General features: G+C 47.6%; 1 protein-coding gene across 1 annotated transcript in view; it reads left to right on the top strand.

The window, feature by feature from the left end:
- The window catches only part of SYT13 (synaptotagmin 13), a 35,107-nt gene extending 19,454 nt beyond the window's left edge, over positions 1-15,653 (top strand). The window contains exons 2-6 of the mRNA XM_084894709.1: positions 990-1,215; positions 3,734-3,868; positions 5,695-5,996; positions 10,023-10,152; positions 12,021-15,653. Of these exons, the coding sequence (XP_084750835.1) occupies positions 990-1,215; positions 3,734-3,868; positions 5,695-5,996; positions 10,023-10,152; positions 12,021-12,325 (1,098 nt within the window). The 3' untranslated portion in view covers positions 12,326-15,653. The remainder of the gene's footprint in view (positions 1-989; positions 1,216-3,733; positions 3,869-5,694; positions 5,997-10,022; positions 10,153-12,020) is intronic.
- The last annotated feature ends 4,530 nt before the right edge of the window (positions 15,654-20,183 follow it).

Raw genomic sequence — 20,183 nt, forward strand, 5'->3', positions numbered from 1 at the left:
TTAAGCTATTTAAGTGGAAATATAGATGCATTTGAACGATGTGGTAGAACCGGGGTTTTGGAATGCAATGCATAAAATTGTACAAGAAAACATGATCAGTAATCAGCTGCTGCTCTCACTGCTTGAAGAGGCTCATGCACTAGTCATCAGACTGCTCTCAGCCAGTCCAGAGCTATACATCACCCTCCATCAAGGGCAGTCATTACCACACAGGACCTTACCAAGGCCGGGCAAAGATAAACAGCGAATGAGGATGCCTTTGGCTGGATGCAGAGAAGTTTGGGGTTGCCAGGGGATGGTATCTGACCCTAGGCAGAATTTCTATACACCAGGGTCGTAACCTCCTATGATACTTGTTAAAAATGCACTGTATCGCCGAAACCAGTTTGGCTCAGTGGATAGAGCGTCGTTCTGTGGACTGAAAGATCCCAGGTTTGATTCCGGTCAAGGGCATGTACATTGGCTCGGTAGGGGATGTGCAGAAGGCAGCCGGTCGATGTTTCTCTCTCATCAATGTTTCTAGCTCTCTATCCCTCTCCCTTCCTCTCTGTAAAAAAAATCAATAAAATATATATTTTTAAAAATGCAATGCATTAGTTTAGGGTGCTCTTGGCTGCAATTCACAAAAACCCCAACTCAAGCCAGCTTAAACAAAGAGAGAAAACAAAGAAGCAAGTGGCACAGAGAGCAGCAGAGGAAGGACTCCCTACGACAGGCCCAGATAACCCCTGGGGACTCAGCCATCCGATGGGTGGAGGAGGGGTGGATGCGCAGGGCTGACACATCAGCGGGCCCTGGCTTGACTGATGGTGTAATTCAGGTGGCCTTGGGGGTGATGTTTTGCTTCCCAGGTCACACCCCTCAGAGCAGAAGGGAACCCCGGCCCTCCCTCTGCCTCCTAAGAAAGGCCAGGTCATCACTACCCCTTCTGTGGGTGGAAAGCAGGCAGGAGGTCTTCCTGAAGACTAACCAGAGTGGTCTGCTTGCAGTTCAACGTTAAAAAGTCCACGGAGCCCGTGCAGCCCCGGGCGCTCCTCAAGTTCCCAGACATTTACGGCCCCAGGCCATCTGTGACGGCCCCGGAGGTCATCAACTACGCAGACTACACACTGAGGACTACAGAGGAGCCTGCCGCATCCACCAGCCCCCAGGCCCCGAATGACAGCCGCCTCAAGAGGCAGGTCACGGAGGAACTGTTCATCCTTCCTCAGAATGGTAAGGGTCTGCTGCACTCACTGCTCCATGAGCGACACTCAGGGGGTCTGTCAGTGTCTGGGTAGATGCTAGGTGTGGCCAGCTGCAGCGTCTGTGACATTTGACCCAGGGCAAGCAGGCGGACACAGGAACTCAGGATGACAGTCTTATTCCTGCTGCCACATTGCCACATTGCTTGTCCCCAAAGCCAGCCCCTAGCTTTTCACTGGGAAATGGGAATTGCCTTTCAAGTCATATGTACAACTATTGAGAGAGGGGTTAAAGAGTCGTGGTTAAAGCCATGGGTTCAGAGTCATGGATCAAATTCTCTGCCCTTTCATATATTTGTGTGGCTTTGGTGATATTGCTAAATTCTTTGGGCCTCCATTTCGGTTCATACTATTGCCCACTCGATAAAGTTGTAAAATATAAATAAAATATTGCACATGAAGTGCTTCGGTCAGGGCCTGGCACTAGGAAGTCATACAAATATATTGTTGTTGCTATTGTTTCTATCCTACTCATCTACATCAAGAACACAACTCCTTTAGGTGACAGTGCTGTGTTGGGCTCTGGGGCAGGTACACACAGCAGCACGCAGATAACCCAAAGGAGCACACAGGCCTTTATGAGGAGGTGACAGCTACAGCTGGGAAAATGGATTGTGTGGTTTGGGGTTTTGTTTGTTTGCTTGGAGGTGGAGACAGTAGAAGCAGAAGCAGCATAACCAGCTTTGTCATTGACAACCCCTCCTCCAAAAAAATGTCCTGGTCTGACTCCAGCACCCCTCCAACCTGGCTCAGAACCACAGTGATCAGCCTGGCATTTCCTGGAGAACAAATGCCCAAAGTGCCTGTGGCGAGAATGAATCCTGGTTGGCTTTTAGCTCCCGGATTTGCCAGCCCACATTTTAAATACACCCTGGAAGACCTGAGAGCTTAAGCTTGGGAGGAAAACCATTTGCTTGAGGACCCTTGGGGGTGCTAATTATAATCATTATCACAATGGGCTCCCTTTTTTTGGGAGCCCCAGATTTCTCAAAGCTCCGATAAAGCCAGGATTGGACACTCTCCCCCAAGGAGAGCAGGAGAGCAAATCAGAGTCTGGAACTTTGAAGAATTCAGAACACATTTGTGTATCTTCTCCTTTTCATGGTCCCTCATTCATTTCCGCCTCCCATAAGGCAACAACCAAGTTCTGATTCCACAGAAATCTATCAAGAGTTGCTTGATTCAGCAAGCAAGAGCCAGAGGGGAGGCGGATGCCACATCCCTCAGACACTGTGCCCGTGAAGTGCTGGAGGTGTCTACTCCCATAGGCCACAATCCTCAGCAGATTCTTGTAGAGGGCAAAGTGCCCATTTCTTTTTCAATTTTGTTTTGCATTGGTTTCAGGTGTACAGCTCCAAGCCCCAAGTTCTGAAGCAGAATCCACCCCTGCTTCTCCAAGCGGTGCTGGCTTTGGTTTGGTTTTTATTTTAAAGGCTGAGGGTAGAGAGCTCTGGGTGCCCAACAAGCCCCCTCTGGCCCTGACCTTGCTGTGGTTATCCTTGCGGAGCCCTGGGAAGCCAACGGGTCTTGTGGGCATGTGTATCTCACTTTACACATTGCTCACATCCCAGCCAATCTGTTTCTTGTTTAGATGCACCAGGGACATTTTTCACTACTTGCAGGAACCCAATAATGAACCATTTTAGAAATTAAATACTCCTTTATATGTATGCCCTCAAAATTAGTTCCGAAAATAAAAAAAAATTAAAAATTCCAATTTGCTTAAAATGGAGTTTGCAACAGCTGCTGGATCCTTTCCTTCCTATATTATGTTTGAATCATGAGAGTCTTCCAGATGTTTGGCTCCTATTCAAGTGAGGGGCACAGGGAGAAGTAGTTCTGGTTTTAGGAAGTTATGAATTAAAGATAAGGTAATTCATTCATTCATTCATTCATTCAGCAAGTACTTAATGAACATGCACAACAAGCAAGGCTACTATCTCTGACCTTGCCCCAGCATCTCCTCCTGACTCATTCTTTGATGTTTATGTCCAGCCATGAACTACTGGGGAGCAGGGCCTGCACCCTGTGGGAGAGGTGGAGCCAGAGATGGGTCGGAGATGGGTCACCTGAAACAAGGTGACCAGAACCACACAGGCTATGACAGTTTTTCTTACTTTACTGAAAGCTCACCACAGGTCAGGCCTTAGGCTAAGTACTTTCCCCATTTTATTTTATTTAATACTCATAGTAGCTCTAAGAAGAAGGAACTATTATCATTCTCTTGTAAAGATGAGGAAACCGAGGTTTGAAGAAATCAAGCGACTTGTTCAAGGTCATATAACTATTAACAGCTCATGTCTGACCACTGGGCTGTGACGGTCTCTTGAAATGCAAGGCCCAGGAACACAGGTGCTGCCACCATGATTTTGCACCTGCAGGGAAGCTTTGGGTTTGGGTTGGTGGCATAGATGGCAGAGATGGGAAAGGTGTGGTCTGGAAGAGAGGACTCAGCGTGGGTGGCAGGGACGGCTTTACCTTTGTAACAGGTGTGGTGGAGGATGTCTGTGTCATGGAGACCTGGAACCCAGCGAAGGCTGCCAGCTGGAACCAAGCCCCCAAGCTCCACTACTGCCTGCAGTATGACCAGCAGAAGGCGGAGCTGTTCGTGACTCGCCTGGAAGGTAAGCTCTCAGTTGACGTTCAGGGACATCTATGGGTCTGTCTCCCTGGAGGAGCTGCACAGGGGTATGGGAATGCCACAGCTGGGGGCTGGTGCTAGATTAGCACTCTGTAGCAAGCAGACCCTGAATTGTGTGAGAGACAGGGGGTTTTCTGTCTCTCTCATATACCAATCCAAAATGGAGGAGCCTGGTGGTGAGACATCTTTCCTCCAAATGGTGACTCAGGAACCGAACTCCTTCCATCTGTGGCTTCATAATCCTCTTGGGCTTCCTTGTTATCTGTATCCAGCAGGTGGAAGGAGGGGGAGAACAGGGAGAGGGCACAACTGTTTCTTAAAAACTACCTGCTCATGGGATGCATCACTCCTGCGCATAACCCATTCGCTAGAATTAGTCACATGGCCACTGACTGCAAAGGAGGCTGGGAAATGTAGCCCATTTATTGCCCAGAAAAAAAAAAGGGGGAGATTTTGATGAATAGTAAGCCATTTCTGCCCATGGGTGCCTTTGACAATGGATAGGGCTTTGTGCTGGACACAGAGTGGGTTTTGAATGGTCAGTATTCCTAGCACCAGCTGGTCTTCTCTAAGAAGGTCATGCTGTCTCTGGTCTCTCTACTCTGACAATTCACATTACGATCAGCAAACAAAGAAAACTTTGCGAAGGAGTCAAGGGTACCAATGGGCTACTCCCTGGGGCTGGATAAATTGGATTTTTGTATTTAATTTAATTTTTTGAGGGAGTATCTCTCCTTTTTTATTTTTAGAATATTTTTTAAATCATTTTTATATACCGTATTTTTCGAACCATAAGACGCACTTTTTTCCCCCCAGAAGTGGGGGGAAAAAGTCCCTGCGTTTTATGGTCCAAATATAGCCTACACATATACTATAAAAAAAAAGGTTTTTACTTGCCTGGCTCTGTGTGGTCTCTGTGTGCTTGCCCGGCTCTAAAATGGTTCTAAATGCTGCTGTTTACTTTACAGGGTTGATTACATGTTGTTTATGACTGTGATGTTGTGTTTTAATGCACATAAAATATTTTAGGACACTATTTGTTTCAGAATCTTTTTTTCTTCATTTCCCTTCTCTAAAAACTGGTGCATCTTATGGTCCGGTGCGTCTTATGGTCCAAAAAATACGGTACTTTATTACGCTTGGTCTTCAGAATGGTCCAATTTTGCACATTAGGAAACTGAGGTCTAGCAACATTAGGTGACTTGTCTACGTTCACTCCATCTATTGGTGCTAGAGCTGTGACTGCACCCAATTCCCTTGAAGCTCCGTGCAGAGTTCTTTTTATCGGGACACGTGGCCTCAGTTCTTCTCTTTCTGTAGAACATGTTATCATTCAGAACTAGTCGTAAAAGCAGCACAGGTGTCCATTTCCTCATTGTGAAGCATTGAAAACACCAAGGTTCAGAATATAAAACAACGTACTCAGTGATCCACTCCACAAGTGGTTGTGTGACAAACATCTAAAGCACAGAACAAATGATTACGGTGTCAGCAGAAATACTAATGAATCAGCTTGGGCAAATCTCAGACTCGCGGGGTGGGAAGGCCCTGGGAAGCACCGAGTCTTGTCCCTGTTCTCCAAGGAAGACTAGCACGTGCTGACCTGGCTCCTCAGGTGAGAGAGCTCACTCTCAATGTCTTTCTGAAAAGTGATTCTACAAAGCCAAGGTGGCCAGCTCTGGGCTTTCTCCACACCCCTGAGGTCATGACCTTTAAGCCAGATTCCGCAGCTCAAAGCAGAGCCATGCTTCTCCCCTCCCTGGGTTCTCAAGAAGTTCCATGTCTGTGTTGCCTTGTCCTTGGCTGCAGCTGTGACCAGTGACCACGACGGAGGCTGTGACTGCTATGTCCAAGGCAGCGTCGCCAACAGGACAGGCTCCGTGGAGGCCCAGACGGCCCTGAAGAAGCGGGAGCTGCACACCACCTGGGAGGAAGGCCTGGTGCTCCCCCTGGCAGAGGAGGAGCTCCCCACAGCGACCCTGACTCTGACCCTGAGGACCTGTGACCGCTTCTCCCGCCACAGCCTGGCTGGGGAGCTTCGCCTGGGCCTGGATGGGGTGTCCGTACCTCTGGGGGCCGCCCAGTGGGGGGAGCTGAAGACTTCAATTAAGGTAGGGCTATCTTTCCCCAGGACAGGTAAAACCAATTAGTGGAGCAAGGTATGGCAGGACTGGCCAGTGCTCATGCTCATGGTGTGTGTGTGTGTGTGTGTGTGTGTGTGTGTGTGTGTGTAAGGAAGCCTGGAATCTTGAACAGTGAGCTGGAGCAGACGCACAGCCCAGGATTTGGGATTCCTGGTGTCTAGTTTTGCTTCTAGCCATACGAAGACCTCCCCTACTATTGTGTTTTGAGTGTATTGGCTCTGGTGCTGGCGGCATTATCCTCATTTAAATTCATTTCTCAATCCTGTGCTCCTACGATGTGCCTGGCACTGCGGGGAAGATGAGCTGCAGGTGGTGCTGTGCGTCCCAGGGTCCAGACAAGGGGACTGAGGCTTGGGGCAGTTCAGTCACCCATGCACGGTCGCCGTCTGGGACATGGTGAGCTCTGCGGTGAGGCCAGGTTGCTCTGGCTATAAGTCTCATGCCGCCCCCTTGCCACACGCCATGCAAGCGCCAGCAGCAGGCACCTTTTCTGGTGGGCCCTGCCAGAGTGGGGAGTGCACTTTCACTCCCACCTGCTCCCATCTAGCATCTCTGCCTTGCCTTCTTTTTCTTACCCTAAGGTTCGGAAAACTGACAAACCTTGCCAGCCATCCTCAGCTGGAACTGGGCTGCTCCAAAGCACACTCTGTAATTGGTGTGTGGTTTGGGATTTGTGTGAAGAAGAAACACTTTGGTTTATTCATCTGGTAAACCAGCTTTCTCCAGGGATGCCCCCCCCCCAAACCCCCTAGCGCTCTGGAGACTTTGGTGCCACCCCAAAAGGGCTGAGCTCCAGCCTATACAGGCAAAGTCTCAGGCACCGAAGCCACTTCTATCCTTCCCCTGGAAGAGTAAGTCACTCATTCATTCTACAAAAAACTTGCTGGATTTCTACCGTGTGCCAGGAACATTGCCACGAGCTGGGTCACAGCAGTAGTTAGACAAAGCCCTGCCTTTATGGCTCATCCACTCTAGTAATCATCACACACATAGCTGTCATTGTTGCACAAATATACTCTCACACCCATGGGGCTGGCTGGCCTGTTTCCTGCACACGTGAGCAATCTCGGAGGGCAGCCTGGAGTCAGCATAGGAGGTGGCACTCAGTGTGTGTGGCAGGAGAGACCTTGTCCCTGGAGGGTGTGTGTGAACAGATGGGGGAAGCCTTCAGTCACTGCAGCCCTGGATGGGTTAACAAAGGTGCCAGCAGTGCCCCAGTTCTCACCGGAAGACACTCAGCCAAACGTGGCATATGTGTCACCAGGGACCATACAGTGACCCACTCCGAGGGCTGCTTGAGTGATTCATTGAGAGCTCAAGAGAACGATGGGGGGAGGGGGCAGGAAAAACCAGGGAGAGGAAGGAGAAAAAAAGAGGGTTCCAGGCCTATCTCGTTTCCATGAGCTTCACTTTATTGTACTCCACAGATGTTGCATTTTTTACAAATCGAAGGCAAGACCCTCTGGCTGCAGAAAGATTACGACTCGCTTCATTACAATACTCACTTCATTGCGGTGGTCTGGAACCGAACCCGCAATTTTTTCCGTGATGCCTGTATTTTTGTCAGCAGGCACTGAAAGCAGCAGAGCCAAGGGTCAGGTGTTAAACCCTCTGGCTGTAGTGCAGCCAGCTGGGCCTGTCTGGGACTCTCGGCACCTACACAGGTGGCGAGCCCTTTATGGGCTGACAGGTCCAGCTCCTTTCCCCTGGGCTTTGAGGAGTGGAGTGCTCAGGCCTGGTCACCCTGTGGCTACCGCCCAGGCCAACCATGGTCTTTCAATAAGTGCCCTTGAATCAGCAGGCTGGTGACCACCCAGCTCTGCTGCCATCCCCCGGGTGCCCTGACAAGGCCTTGGGCCTCAGTTTCCTTGCTGTGAAATGAGAGTCTGGGACAGACTCCAAGGATGCTGGAGAGCAATGGGGTTAGGATTTGAGCTTTGCAGTCAGACCAGACCTCCATTAAAGGCTGCTTTGCTTCTTGCTGGCTACATGACCTTAAGCAGTGGCATGCTTTTCCTGAGCATCGGGATCTTATACCTAAAATGGGAACAAAATCACTACTGCTCTTAGAGTTGTTGCCAAGATTCAATGGGATGTCTCGCCCTTCTTTCTCACAAATGTTTATTGTGTCAGCTGGGTGCTGGGTGCTGGGAATGGCTTTGTGGCGCTTACAGCCTAGTCTAGTGTGACAGCTAATGTTATTACACCCGGCACATAGTAAGTGTTTAATTAATGTTAGCTACTATGATTCATGTCATTGCCAAAGCTCTTGGCAGCTCCCAAATCTTTCCATCATATGACTAGTCATTTGTGGCAAGTTGGATGGTTGGGGTCATGTTGAAGACAGGTTTCCTGGATGAGAGGTGTGAATCAGGCCGAGGCTAGCCGGCTCCTCCAACCAACCTCATTCCCAAAGCCCCAGCTGGCCCCCATCCATTCATTTCCACTTAATCTCAAGTAGTGATGGGTGTTCCTTAATAACTCACAGTGATAAAGCAAACAGGTCCATAGTGCTGAGTGTCAGGCACTGTTCTAAGCCATTAATATGAACTCAGTTAACTTCTATAACCCTACTGATTGGTGATATTATTCCTGTTTTACAGATGAGGAAAGGGAGGCTTGGAAAGGTTAAGTAACTCACCCGATGTCAAAGCTAGTAAATCGTAGGACTGGAACTCAGTCAGATTCTAGTCTATGCCAGTGGTTCCTAACATGGGACACATGCCCCACAGAGGGGCAATTTGATTTTTAAAGGCAGGGCGGGCGGGGGGGGGGGGGGGCGCAATTCAAGAATGAGTGATTAACAGTGAAGTTTTTGCCTTTCTTATGGCAAAATATACAGTAGGAGCCTCATATACAGTATATGAACATGTATTGTGACATGTTTATGCCTCTCAGTCCTCTATTATATGTTTTGAAAGTTTATTTGATATTTTTAATATCACTTCATATTATTATTATTTTTTAATTTCTTAGTGATTTCTTTCTCAGTACTTCAACTATCCTTTTGTTCTTTTATTTTTTTCTCTTTCATGGATGCCATGTTCTTTGAGATCTTATTTACACCAAGTTAATAACCTTTTAGGCTTCTTCCATGTGAAGAGAAGTTCACTTTTTTAATGATAAGAATTCTATGTCACAGCGGGAGGGGCACAGGATTTTAGAGATTCTTATGTGGGGCATGGCCAAAAAAAGGTTGGGGACCACTGGTCTATGCTCTTAGCACTACAGACATCCGCCTCCTATGCAGGCTCTTTTGGTCATTTTTGGTTCCTCAATGAATTTGTTAAAATTCCAGATAAATTATTATGGCACTTTCAGGGGAGGCACTCTGTGAAGCTGCAGATGTGGGTAGACATGTTGGATGCTTCTCCAGGCCTCCACACCTCCTGCCATGCACAGGACTAACAGGCAGGCTCTGGTGCATTGCCTAACATCATGTGCCTGGTTTTTGTTGACATTGTTGGCCATTCTGTTGACTAAGCAGGGCGCTGCTCAGCATTGGTACATGACATTATTGACTCTCTCAGCTCCGTAGGGGTTGGAAGGAGCTGTCTTTTCAAACAGAGTAATGAATCACAACTCCCCACTGCCCCAGGCACCGGATGGGTCAATGCAGTGGTTCTCCACTGTGCTCCCCAGACCTAGCATTCTGTAAAGATGTCCTAGGAACTTGGGCAAGGGCAGGTGAAGAGTGAGAGGGAGTCCTGGGCCTCTGCCCAGCCACATCCTGAGTGGAAACCTTTGATGGATCTTATATGTTGGGTTTGAATATAAGGTAATTGGAAAATCACATTTTGTGGCAAAGGAAACAAGCTCTTATAGAAACAGATGCACATGTAATCCTTCTGTGCCCCTGCAAGGGTGGAGAAAAGGGTAAATGGTTTCTGGGAGGCCCGCTGGATACAAGTAGTGGGACCCTCGCCTTACCATTTGTTGATGGGGCAGAAGCCACCCCTTACGGAAGGCATCTCTGACATTCTTGTGTTTCAGGAGCCTTCTGCAGGAACTGGAGAGGTCCTTCTCTCCATCAGCTACCTCCCGGCGGCCAACCGCCTCCTGGTGGTGCTGATTAAGGCCAAGAACCTCCACTCCAACCAGTCCAAGGAGCTGCTGGGGAAGGGTAAGTGCAGTGTGAGAGGAGGATGTGTGCAGAGGGAGGTTAACACCTGGAAGACAATGGGGACAGGTGAGCAGGGAGTTGGAGAATGAGGACATTTGTGGACATCAGCTGTGTCCTCTACCCCAAGCTGGAATGAATGTTTAAAGGACACACACTCACTTTTTAAAGTTTCTATCATTTATCTTTTAGCCAATCCCATCCGTCATGAGCCCAGGTATGAGCTCACACTTTCCGGGGACTCCCCCAAGCTTGGAGATCCACTGGGAGAAGAGTCAGTCTCACTCCTGGGTCACAGGAAGCCAAAGGTCGGGCTGTAGCCATGGAGTGGAGTATCTGGTTATAGAGGAAACTTGGCCCAGACTTTTTATGACCTGGCTGGGCCCACCTCACAGGCAGGTGTCAGCATCCCAGGTTCCCTTCTCCTGTCTCAGCTAGCCATCCCTGTGCTCCCCACACCCACCCAGTCTCTTCTCTTTTCTCAGCCTTTGCCAACCTGGCACCCCCACACCAGCTGGGTGTGGGTGTAGGCAGAAGGTGTGTGGGTGCCTGGGCAGAGCAGCCTGAAGCTTCAGGCATCTGTGCCCACATACCCAAATAAACATCTCTTCCACATTCTGGGAGCCTCAGTTTCTCCTTCTGGATACCTCAGCCCAGCCCCCAAGTCAGGGGGCCAAACAGGTTCTCTTGTCAGAGGAGGAAACATCGCTGGTTACCATATGGTACCTGGACCTGGAGCCAAGTGTTCACGGCAGCATATAATAGATAGGTATTTATAGCAGGATACAAATAAAGAATTGCCGCTGCATTCAGAATCTCTGAGCAGAAGCTCTTGGGTGAATGAAATCAGAAGGATTGGCCTTGCTGACAGATGCCTGCGTCAAAGGTCAGTCATCAATGCCTTTTCCTCACCCCCTGCAGACACTTCTTTGCCTCCTGCTCCCTTTTTATAGCTCCTGTCAGGACAATTACAGCAAAAACACTTTGTCTCACAAATATCTGCTGAAATAACAAACTAACCACCTGGGGGAGGGGTGATAATTATAGCAATAAATGTAGAGGAGCAATTATTCTCACATTAGCTTTGGGAACTTGGCCTAATGAAAACTTGGCCTGGGTCCTGAGCCTTGATGTACATGAAAGCTCGTAGGGTGGCCGGTTTCCTTACAGGGTAGGAGGGGAGGCAGAATTTCTACGGGGGCGGGGGGGAGGGGGGCAGGTCTATCGTGCAGAGCCCATGGCCCAAGGCAGCCTACCCTCACCCTCCACGTGCAGATGGAGTCCCCAAGTAAAACTTACAAAAGAACAAAGGAGAAGAACTCCTCCAACCAGCAGGTGAGCCACTAGCTTCATAATAGACAAACATGCTTGGATGGAGAACCAAGGGCATAAAGACATGGGGTGGCTTCGTTCTTCTGGAGTGAATTTAAAATAAAGCTGCAGGGTGTCTGAGCCATTGCCCTGGGCCTGGCTTGAGGTGGGACATACAGGCACTTGGAAAAGTTCATGGCAAAGGGTGGTTCGCTGGTTGTCCGCTGGCATGACACCATCAAGGGCCATCCACTGACCAGCCTTATATAGTATGCTATTGTCTGTTTTTCATACTTGAGTATACATTCTATGAGGCAGGGACTTTTGCCATATTCCCATGTCTAGACCAGTGTCCGCCATATGGCGGGCACTGAATAATTGTTGAATGAATATCTGGCCCATCTGTGGGGGCATAAAGAGGGAGTCTCAGTGCAGACCTTCAACCAGAGACCCTTTCTCTCCATCACTAAGAGAGAGCATTGTCCTGGGCCTCACCACATCCCAGAAATTCACTCTTGACCCTTCTCTCTGACTCTCTTTCCCTTCTGTCCCTTGCCCAGATGTCTCTGTCAAGGTGACCTTAAAGCACCAAGCTCGGAAGCTGAAAAAGAAGCAGACAAAACGAGCCAAGCACAAGATCAACCCTGTGTGGAACGAGATGATCATGTTCGAGCTGCCAGATGATCTGCTGCAGGCCTCCAGCGTGGAGCTGGAGGTGCTGGGCCAGGAGCAGGAGGGGCAGAGCTGTGTGCTGGGCCACTGCAGCCTGGGCCTGCACGCCTCGGGCTCTGAGCGCAGCCACTGGGAGGAGATGCTCAAAAACCCACGCAGGCAGATCGCCATGTGGCACCAGCTGCACCTGTAGCAGCTTCCCAGTCCACCTCCCTTCTCGGGCACAGCCCTGCCCTTCAGTCCCAGCTGTCCTCCGTGACCTCCTCTTTGTGCCGCATCCTCATCATGACACTCAGAAGACAGCCATCTTTGCAGAGACCAGGACCTTATTCCTCTCTCATCACACCCCTGTGTCTAAACAATGAGCAGGAGAGGGCTGTGTGTGGACATTTGGGTCACACTGGGGAATGCATTTTGCTGGTCTGTGTCACGGAAGAGACACTTAGCAGAAATACAGCCCATCTGCGGGTTTTGCGGGGTGGGCATGTTAGTCCAGATGCAGGGAATGCTGAATTTGGGGAAGAATGGACACAAAGAATGTGCTTTCTTAAAAATGAGCATTTCAAAAATGAGGAAGAAAATAAAAGTATCCTGGACCTAATCATAGCATTAGAGATTGTTAGGGTGGGTTGAAATCTCGGCCAGCGTGAAGTCACGCTCCCGAGCCCGGCAGCAGTAATCCAGCCATTCTCAAACCCTCAGTGTGTGAAGACATCACCAGCAGACTCCTGGGACCACCTGTAGGCCTTCCAAACCAGTGTTTCTGGCCGGATCTCAGGAGCCTGCCTTTTAACAAGCATCAGTGGTCTGGATGCAGAGGTTGGAGCACTGCACTTGGAGGAAGCCCTTCTACAACATTCCAGACAGGTTTTCACAACCTTAACGCCCTGGGGCAGCCAGTTCCGGCATTGGACATCTCAACCATCAGTGTGACATTTGGAAGATTGTAGATTTTTCATTATGTTAATTGTTAACATTTTTCATTTGTGCTTTTCAGATTCTGCTCTTGGAATGAATTTGTACATTTTATTGAGTAGCTTTATTGTTTTATCTCAAAATCAGTTTATTTTATATTTTGAGGGGGGCCTTCCTTGACAGTGGGATCCCCCTAATAGTTATTGGGCGCTAATTGTCACATCCACCAGCATCAATCACCAAAGTGACCCTCCGAGATAGACCCATTGCTTCTAGCAGTGCATCCACTTCAGGAAGAATTCAGTTTGGGGCACATATTAATTTAGTCTATTATGTTTGGCTCCGTGGAATTGGAGAAGGAAGATAATTTTAAATAGGAAACAAAGACTTTTACAAATGTGCCTCCCACTTCAGTTTTCAGGGCCTGTTGCTTTAAAATCAGTAACCAGCAGCTAGGTTTCAGATTTCTACCTTATTATTCCAAATAGCTGCCCATATCATTAATTAAATGATGAGCCTTGTGGAGTGGATATACTTGCCCTTGAGCCAGGACTCTTGGGTTCTGTTGTTGGCTGTCTGCTAAGCAGGACTGATGAATGGCAGCTCTATCTGGGTAAATGCTGTGATTGATAGAATAAAGCATGCTTGAAAGCTGTAGGCACTTCCTGTAGAACCACCAGCAGATCATCTTTAATCTTTAAGTTGGCAGCTGACAATGCCTGGAAAGTGCCAGAACCATCCCAGGCATTTTCAGAACCATGAATTCTGCATTTGGACTCCTTAATACTAACATCCAAATTCTGGGTTTTCCAATGTCACCTTAGTGCTGATCTAAATGAGAATTTCTAGACAAGATGGGTTAGGGCTATCCTTCAACCTCAACAAGTCATTCTTGGCCTCCCCCTGACCTTATCACCCCTAGTTATAATTTTTCCTTTCTGTACCAAAGTAGAAAATCATTAGAAACAACTTCTACCAACCCTCTGAAGAAACAGAAAAAATATCTAATCCCTCTTTAATGGGAAAAATCTTTCAGATAATTATAAATCTTGATTACTAACATTTACCACCTCTTGCCAATATTTTTAGGCAAAGCATTTGTTAGTGATTTCCTATATCATGTTTTTGAGATACTCCCACCCTCCTCATTCTGGTTTACTTTTTTTTTTTTGGTTGGCACAGCTAAAAGAGAACAGAACATTCCCTATGTAAGCTGATCAGTACTTTCTTCTTGGTAACATCTGCTACTTCAATCTAGAAAAGTTTGGATTCTAGGCTTAAAATCAGAAAATATGGTTCCACTTCCTTACAAATCTATGTACCTGCCTTATAGTCACACCAAAGGATGCTTGAGATGGGTTGGGTAAGGTATCTGATTCCAGAAATATCAACTCCACCCATGCTCATTCCACCATGAGGCATTCATTTCTTTGTATCTCAGAGGTTTAGTTTTCCAGTCTGTAAACTAAAGGTTGCTGCTGATAAGAATCAAATGCCACCACAGAACATGTTGGGTGTCAACTGTCATCTCTCTTACCAGACATGCACAGAAATGAGATAGATTTTACAGGGGTTTTTGTCTGGTGTGTTTTGACACCTTGAAGAAAGCTGGCTCACGGGCCCTAAGTACAGTATTTGTTGAATGAATTAACGAGTGAAGGATGGATAGGGAAGTAGACAGAAAGGGACACTGCAACTGGCATAACGATCAGAGTCCTAGCTGATTTCTCCATGATAAAGGCATCAGAAATCCCAGTTGGCCTAGAAATTCATGACACTGAGTATTACCATTCACCTACTCTCAATTTGTAACTCTGTGTAAATGTCATGGATGATAGAAGAGAATTGCTGTGTTTTTCTACCCAAACTTCATCTTGGTGAATTTTATATTATTCAGAGATATCAGACTGCCAAATCAAAAAACGTCAGTGCTCTTTACATCAGCTTACCTAGTACCAGATACATTTGCAATTTACTACCCAATTAGCGTAATTGGGTCTGTGTGAGCGCATTTGATTTTTTGAAAGGAACACCTGGTCCTTTGCCAGGGAGTGTTTTCTAAGAAGGGCACGAAGCAGAGATGGAAATAAAGTAAGAAACTATCTCCAAATGGCTGTTGCCCACACGGTGATCTGGTTCTTTCATAGATATGGCGATAGGAATAAAGAATTGGGAGTCCACCCTCATTAATCTTGGCTCCACTTCTTATATCACATCAATATCCATTTGTTGAGTGCATATTGGTCAAGATCTTGCACGCGTCTGTCCATTTCTATTTGGGACATGGCTCTTGCTGTGGGTTGAGTGACAAATCACCCCATGTAGAGAGCCAGATGGGGCAATTCCGTTGGGATGTGAGGAGTCCTGGGTGGCAGGCAGCTATTGCCTTAGCCAGACGGAGGTGAGCACCGTGAAAACAGGAGATCTAGCCCTTGTGATTTGTTTCTGCCGCCCGTGTTTCCTGTTGTCAATGCTAAGTGTGTGTTTGTTTGCAATTATGAAGCACAAAAAAGACGCATGAGACATTGTAGTCATATGTCTGGTGTCACACTTTGGAGCAAAAAACCTTTTAGTGGTAAATAAATAATTTCCAACTGGGTTAACTACCTGGTGTTGTTTTCTTTTTACTTAACATTTTAGAGATATAAGATGCGGAAGTGATAATTTGATAAACACTCATGAACCATTGCCAGGCTTTATAAAACTTGACAGATACAGTTGAAGTTTCTTCAGCCCTTTACTGAGGAGACCACCATCCTGAATTTATTTCTCACCGCAAGCCTTTCTTTATCCCTTTGCTGCATGCACGTGTAAACCCTCAGTGCCATAGAGTATTTTTATGTGTTTTAAAAACTTAATTTAAATTTCATCACACTGCTTTTACTTCACATTACAATTTTGAGCTTTATCCATGCACACATATGTAGCTTCAGTTCAGTTCATTTTTTGTTGCTGTATAATATTCCATTGTATGGCTATACCACAATCCCAGTCTGTTGTTGATATACACTTAGAGGTTTCCTTTATTTATTTTACCCTTCCTTCCTTCCTTCCTTCCTTCCTTCCTTCCTTCCTTCCTTCCTTCCTTCCTTCCTTCCTTCCTTCCTTCCTTCCTTCCTTTCTCTCCCTCCCCCTCTCACCTTTACTTTGCTGTTACAGAACCACTATGAATGTGCAATGTCACCTGAGGCTCTGAGTCAGTCTCTTCTCATTTTCCTAATTGCTAATGGAGCTGGTAGTAATTTTCCACCCAAGAGTTTCTATTTTTCTAGAGCCAATTGGAAGCACCAACACTGCAGGAGCTCAGATCCCTAGCATCTGTTCTGTCTCCCTCCCGGGGCAGGTGTCTGTGCAAGCTTCTCTCAGATATCTACCTAGGAGTGGGATTGCTAGATCATAGATTGCTCTGAGTGTGTGCGCATGCCTGCATGCACCTTGGTGGTCTTGCTTGAGCACAAAATCAAAGGGACTTTATACAAGTAGGGATGCAAGTGCTCTGGGTGCTCTGACTTCATTGCTGAGAAGAAAAATCAGTTGGAAACTAGAGACTCCTTTCTCTAATCTCCCAAATAAAAAACTCTGGAAGAGTCAATGCAGCAGCCGGTGGTACCTCTGTACTTCAGGTAATGGGCAGGGACACGGGGACTTCTTGAGCCCTGCCCCCTAGGCCCTCCTGGTGGCTGCTGCAGCCCTGGTGTACAGAGGGAGGGGCTCTGGCCTTAAGCCAGGGGCAGGGCCTGGGTTTTAAAATCAGTAGGAAATTAGCCAGGCCACATGTAATTAAAACTAAAAGGATCTTTTAAATAATCTGTAAAGAAAGCCATGAAATGTTTTCGCTTTCCACGTCTGTGCATATAACTCCTTATTTTATTTACATACATATCACATGTTAATGACAACCAGGATTTTTGTTTTCGTAATAAAATCAGAGGAGTGGGCTTTATCCCGTATAGCCAAATATTATATAAACTATGTTTCATAGGTAACGATGCATATGATCCATCAGAGCCCAAAGCTAATTTGAGAGTCTGGATTTATAGAAAGGAGAAGTGGGACAGGGAGGTAGATTCATTGATCACCTTATACAAGGCTTTCCACTGAATTGCCTTAAGTATGCTCTGCTCCTGCGCATAGAATGAGCCAAGGGCACTGCATGTAGGCGCTGATCACCTGCAGCTCGGCCTGGCTGCGTCACAAGCCACCCTCATGGCCCTGGGCAAGCCTCTTGCCTCTGGATGACACTTTCCACATCTGTGAAATGAATTTGGGTCAAATGATCGCTCAGATCCCTCCTAGATTCACGTTTTAACATCTTGTGATTCTGTAGCCTAGACTTTTCACACATATTTTGGCCTCCCATCTGTGCATAAACCAACTAAACCCATGAATGTGTGCACCTGCCTTCCCTGCCCCATGTCGGTAACCCTCCCTGGCATCTTCTGAAGTCCTCCTGGCAGCCACCCACTCCTCCAGACAATATGCAATGTCACCTGAGGCTCTGAGTCAGTCCCTTCTCATTTTCATAATTGCTAATGGAGCTGGTGGTAATTTTCCACCCAAGAGTTTCTATTTTTTTCTAGAGCCAACCGGAAGCACCACCATTTGCAGGAGCTCAGATCCTTAGCATCTGTTCTGTCTCCCTCCCGGGGCAAATGCCTGGTAAGGAGGGAGCCACAGGCTGGAGCTGTGGATGGATTGAGGGGGCGGGGCATTTTCTTGGTGTGAGTGCTGCAGTACCGCTCCTGTGCTCCTTCCTTCATCTCCTGCAGGTGAGCCAGCACAGATGGTCCATCGGCAGCTTCTTCATGCCAGAGCTGGAGGCAGGTGCCTACCTGGGAGGAGGTGGGAGAAAGCCAGTCCTGCAGGCTGGAAGCCATACATTGCCATGGAAACAGGTCCTGTGGTGGCCGCCATGTGATCAGAACCCTGTGGTGGCTGGTCCTCAGCCGGATGTGATCTCCTGTGAGCGTAGCCCAGGCTGGGGCATGGCTTCCCTCCCCTGTGCTCCAGGGCATCCCGTTGACAAGTGGGCGATGGCAGAAATCTTATTTCAGAAACCCAGGGAGACCAACCTGGGCATACAAGAAGAAACCTGTCTTCCCAGCCTAAACAAACAAACCAACAAAACCTTTACGCTGTCCCTTTCCCCCCAGAGCCAGGTGAGGCGAGCTGTTAAAGCAGATAAAGGATCTCTCTCTGGGTTGAGAAGGAACAGGTGTTCTCCATTCAGCAGAGGTGTCCATGTTGGCTGCCAGAATAGGAGTTAGAGTCTCTGTAATAGAAGTCATGGGCAGCCCCTCACGGAGGGTAGCAGGAATTCTAGGTGAAAGAAGGAAACCCATCACTTCTGAGCACCTACGCCATCCTGATCTAAGAGGTAACAACAACGATGATAACGAGAAACAGTCAGCGTGAATTACCCAATGCTCTGTGCTCAGTACTAAAGACACAGATAAGTGACTTGTCTAAGATCTCACTGCCTGTAAGAGGCAGAGGGGGGGATTTGCATCGGGCATACCTACCTCTAACCCTGAAGTCCAGGCTCTGGCAACTAGCCAGCGACCAAGTGTCTTTCTTGGGAAGGTAACAGATCCCAAGGCAGTAGCTTCAAAATGCTATCCAGAACCACTGACTCTGAGAATCACTAAGCTGGAAGGAGCTGGAAAAGATTTCTTCCCAGGGGGAGTTAGGGGGCACCTGTCTGGCTTGGGGCGGGCATTAACCAAGGCACCAGAGCTAGTTGAGGGACTGGGGGGGGGGGGAGAACTCGGGGCAACCTTCAGCTTTGTATAGAGAAGGGGCAGGGTCAAGGCCAGATGGAGTCAGGAATCAGGTGCAGGGTCATTCTGATCAAATGAACAAACCGAGACAGTGACAGGTGAATAGAAGAATCCAGGACTTCCACTGTGACCACACAGTGAGGGACACCTGCTGGGAGGGGGATGGCAGGCACTAAGAAGGAGAGGTTAAGGAAAGGAACAAGGGGAGGCCAGTGGGAGATGCAGACAGGATGGGGTAGGGGTAGAGATTAGCATCTGGGAGGAAAATATAAAAACACTTACCTGTACCTTCATTACATTTATGCCCATCTTCTTTCTAAAACAATTTGGGTAAAACATCACTGGGAACCACTAGGAAAAGACCCCTCCCCAGGGACCTGGCCTGCACGTGGAGAATCATGGGAGTCAGTGGAGAGAGAATTAGAACAACTTTTTATCTGCAATAGATCTATGTGTTTTCTCAAAGAGATGCTTATAGGTCAAATGCATTAGGGGGTAGGTAGATTTATTCATTATTATTTTTTTTAATGTATTTTTATTAATTTTTTTTTTTTTGAGAGAGGAAGGGAAAGGGAGAGAAACATCAACAAAAGAGAATGTCCATTGGCTGCCTCCTGCATGCCCCTCATGGGTGAAAGCCCAAAACCTGGGCGTGTGCCCCGATCGGGAATAGAACCGGCGACCTTGTGGTGCATAGGTCAACGCTCAACCATTGAGCCACCCCGGCTGGGCAGTAGATTTATTTTGAATGGCTTCACTTACACCTCTGTTTGGCCTGATGAGTAGATGAAGCCTGAAGGTGACCCATTGGAAGTGGCCTTGAATAGCAGAGAAGGGAGAGCAGCAGGAAGGGGTTCGGGGCCTCTTCTAGTTCCGTCTAAGCTGGTAAGAGGCAGGCTGCTAACCTGACGGCGGAGGCACTGAGAGGGGACCCGTTAGAATCCGCCTGAGCACCGGCCAGGGATAGAGACAAGGAGGCGGGGATCCGACCTTGGTGAGTAAATTCAAATGCTTTTATTAACAATCTCCTTACATTACAAGGATAATATGACAAAAGGAAGGTTCTGCGTACATATTATGATAAACCAACATAGCTCTATTTGTATCCAGTGTTCTAGGTCCCGTCACACAGGTACTATAAAGCGTAGTCTGCAAAATAATAACATCGAGATCTTTTTTTTTTTTCTTCTCTTTTAAGAAAGAAAGTATTAACATAGTCATATGTATGTGATAATAGACTCCCACGTACCCTCCCCTCCCCCACTCTATGTTTCCTTTATGACTGAAATGAAATGGTTCAGCAGCGTGGGGGTGGGGAGAAGGAGAGAGACGGGGGCTGAAATAGACGGAATCAGA

The sequence above is a fragment of the Pipistrellus hanaki genome (assembly GCF_964339955.1).
Source record: "Pipistrellus hanaki genome assembly, chromosome: 9".
NCBI lineage: Eukaryota > Metazoa > Chordata > Mammalia > Chiroptera > Vespertilionidae > Pipistrellus > Pipistrellus hanaki.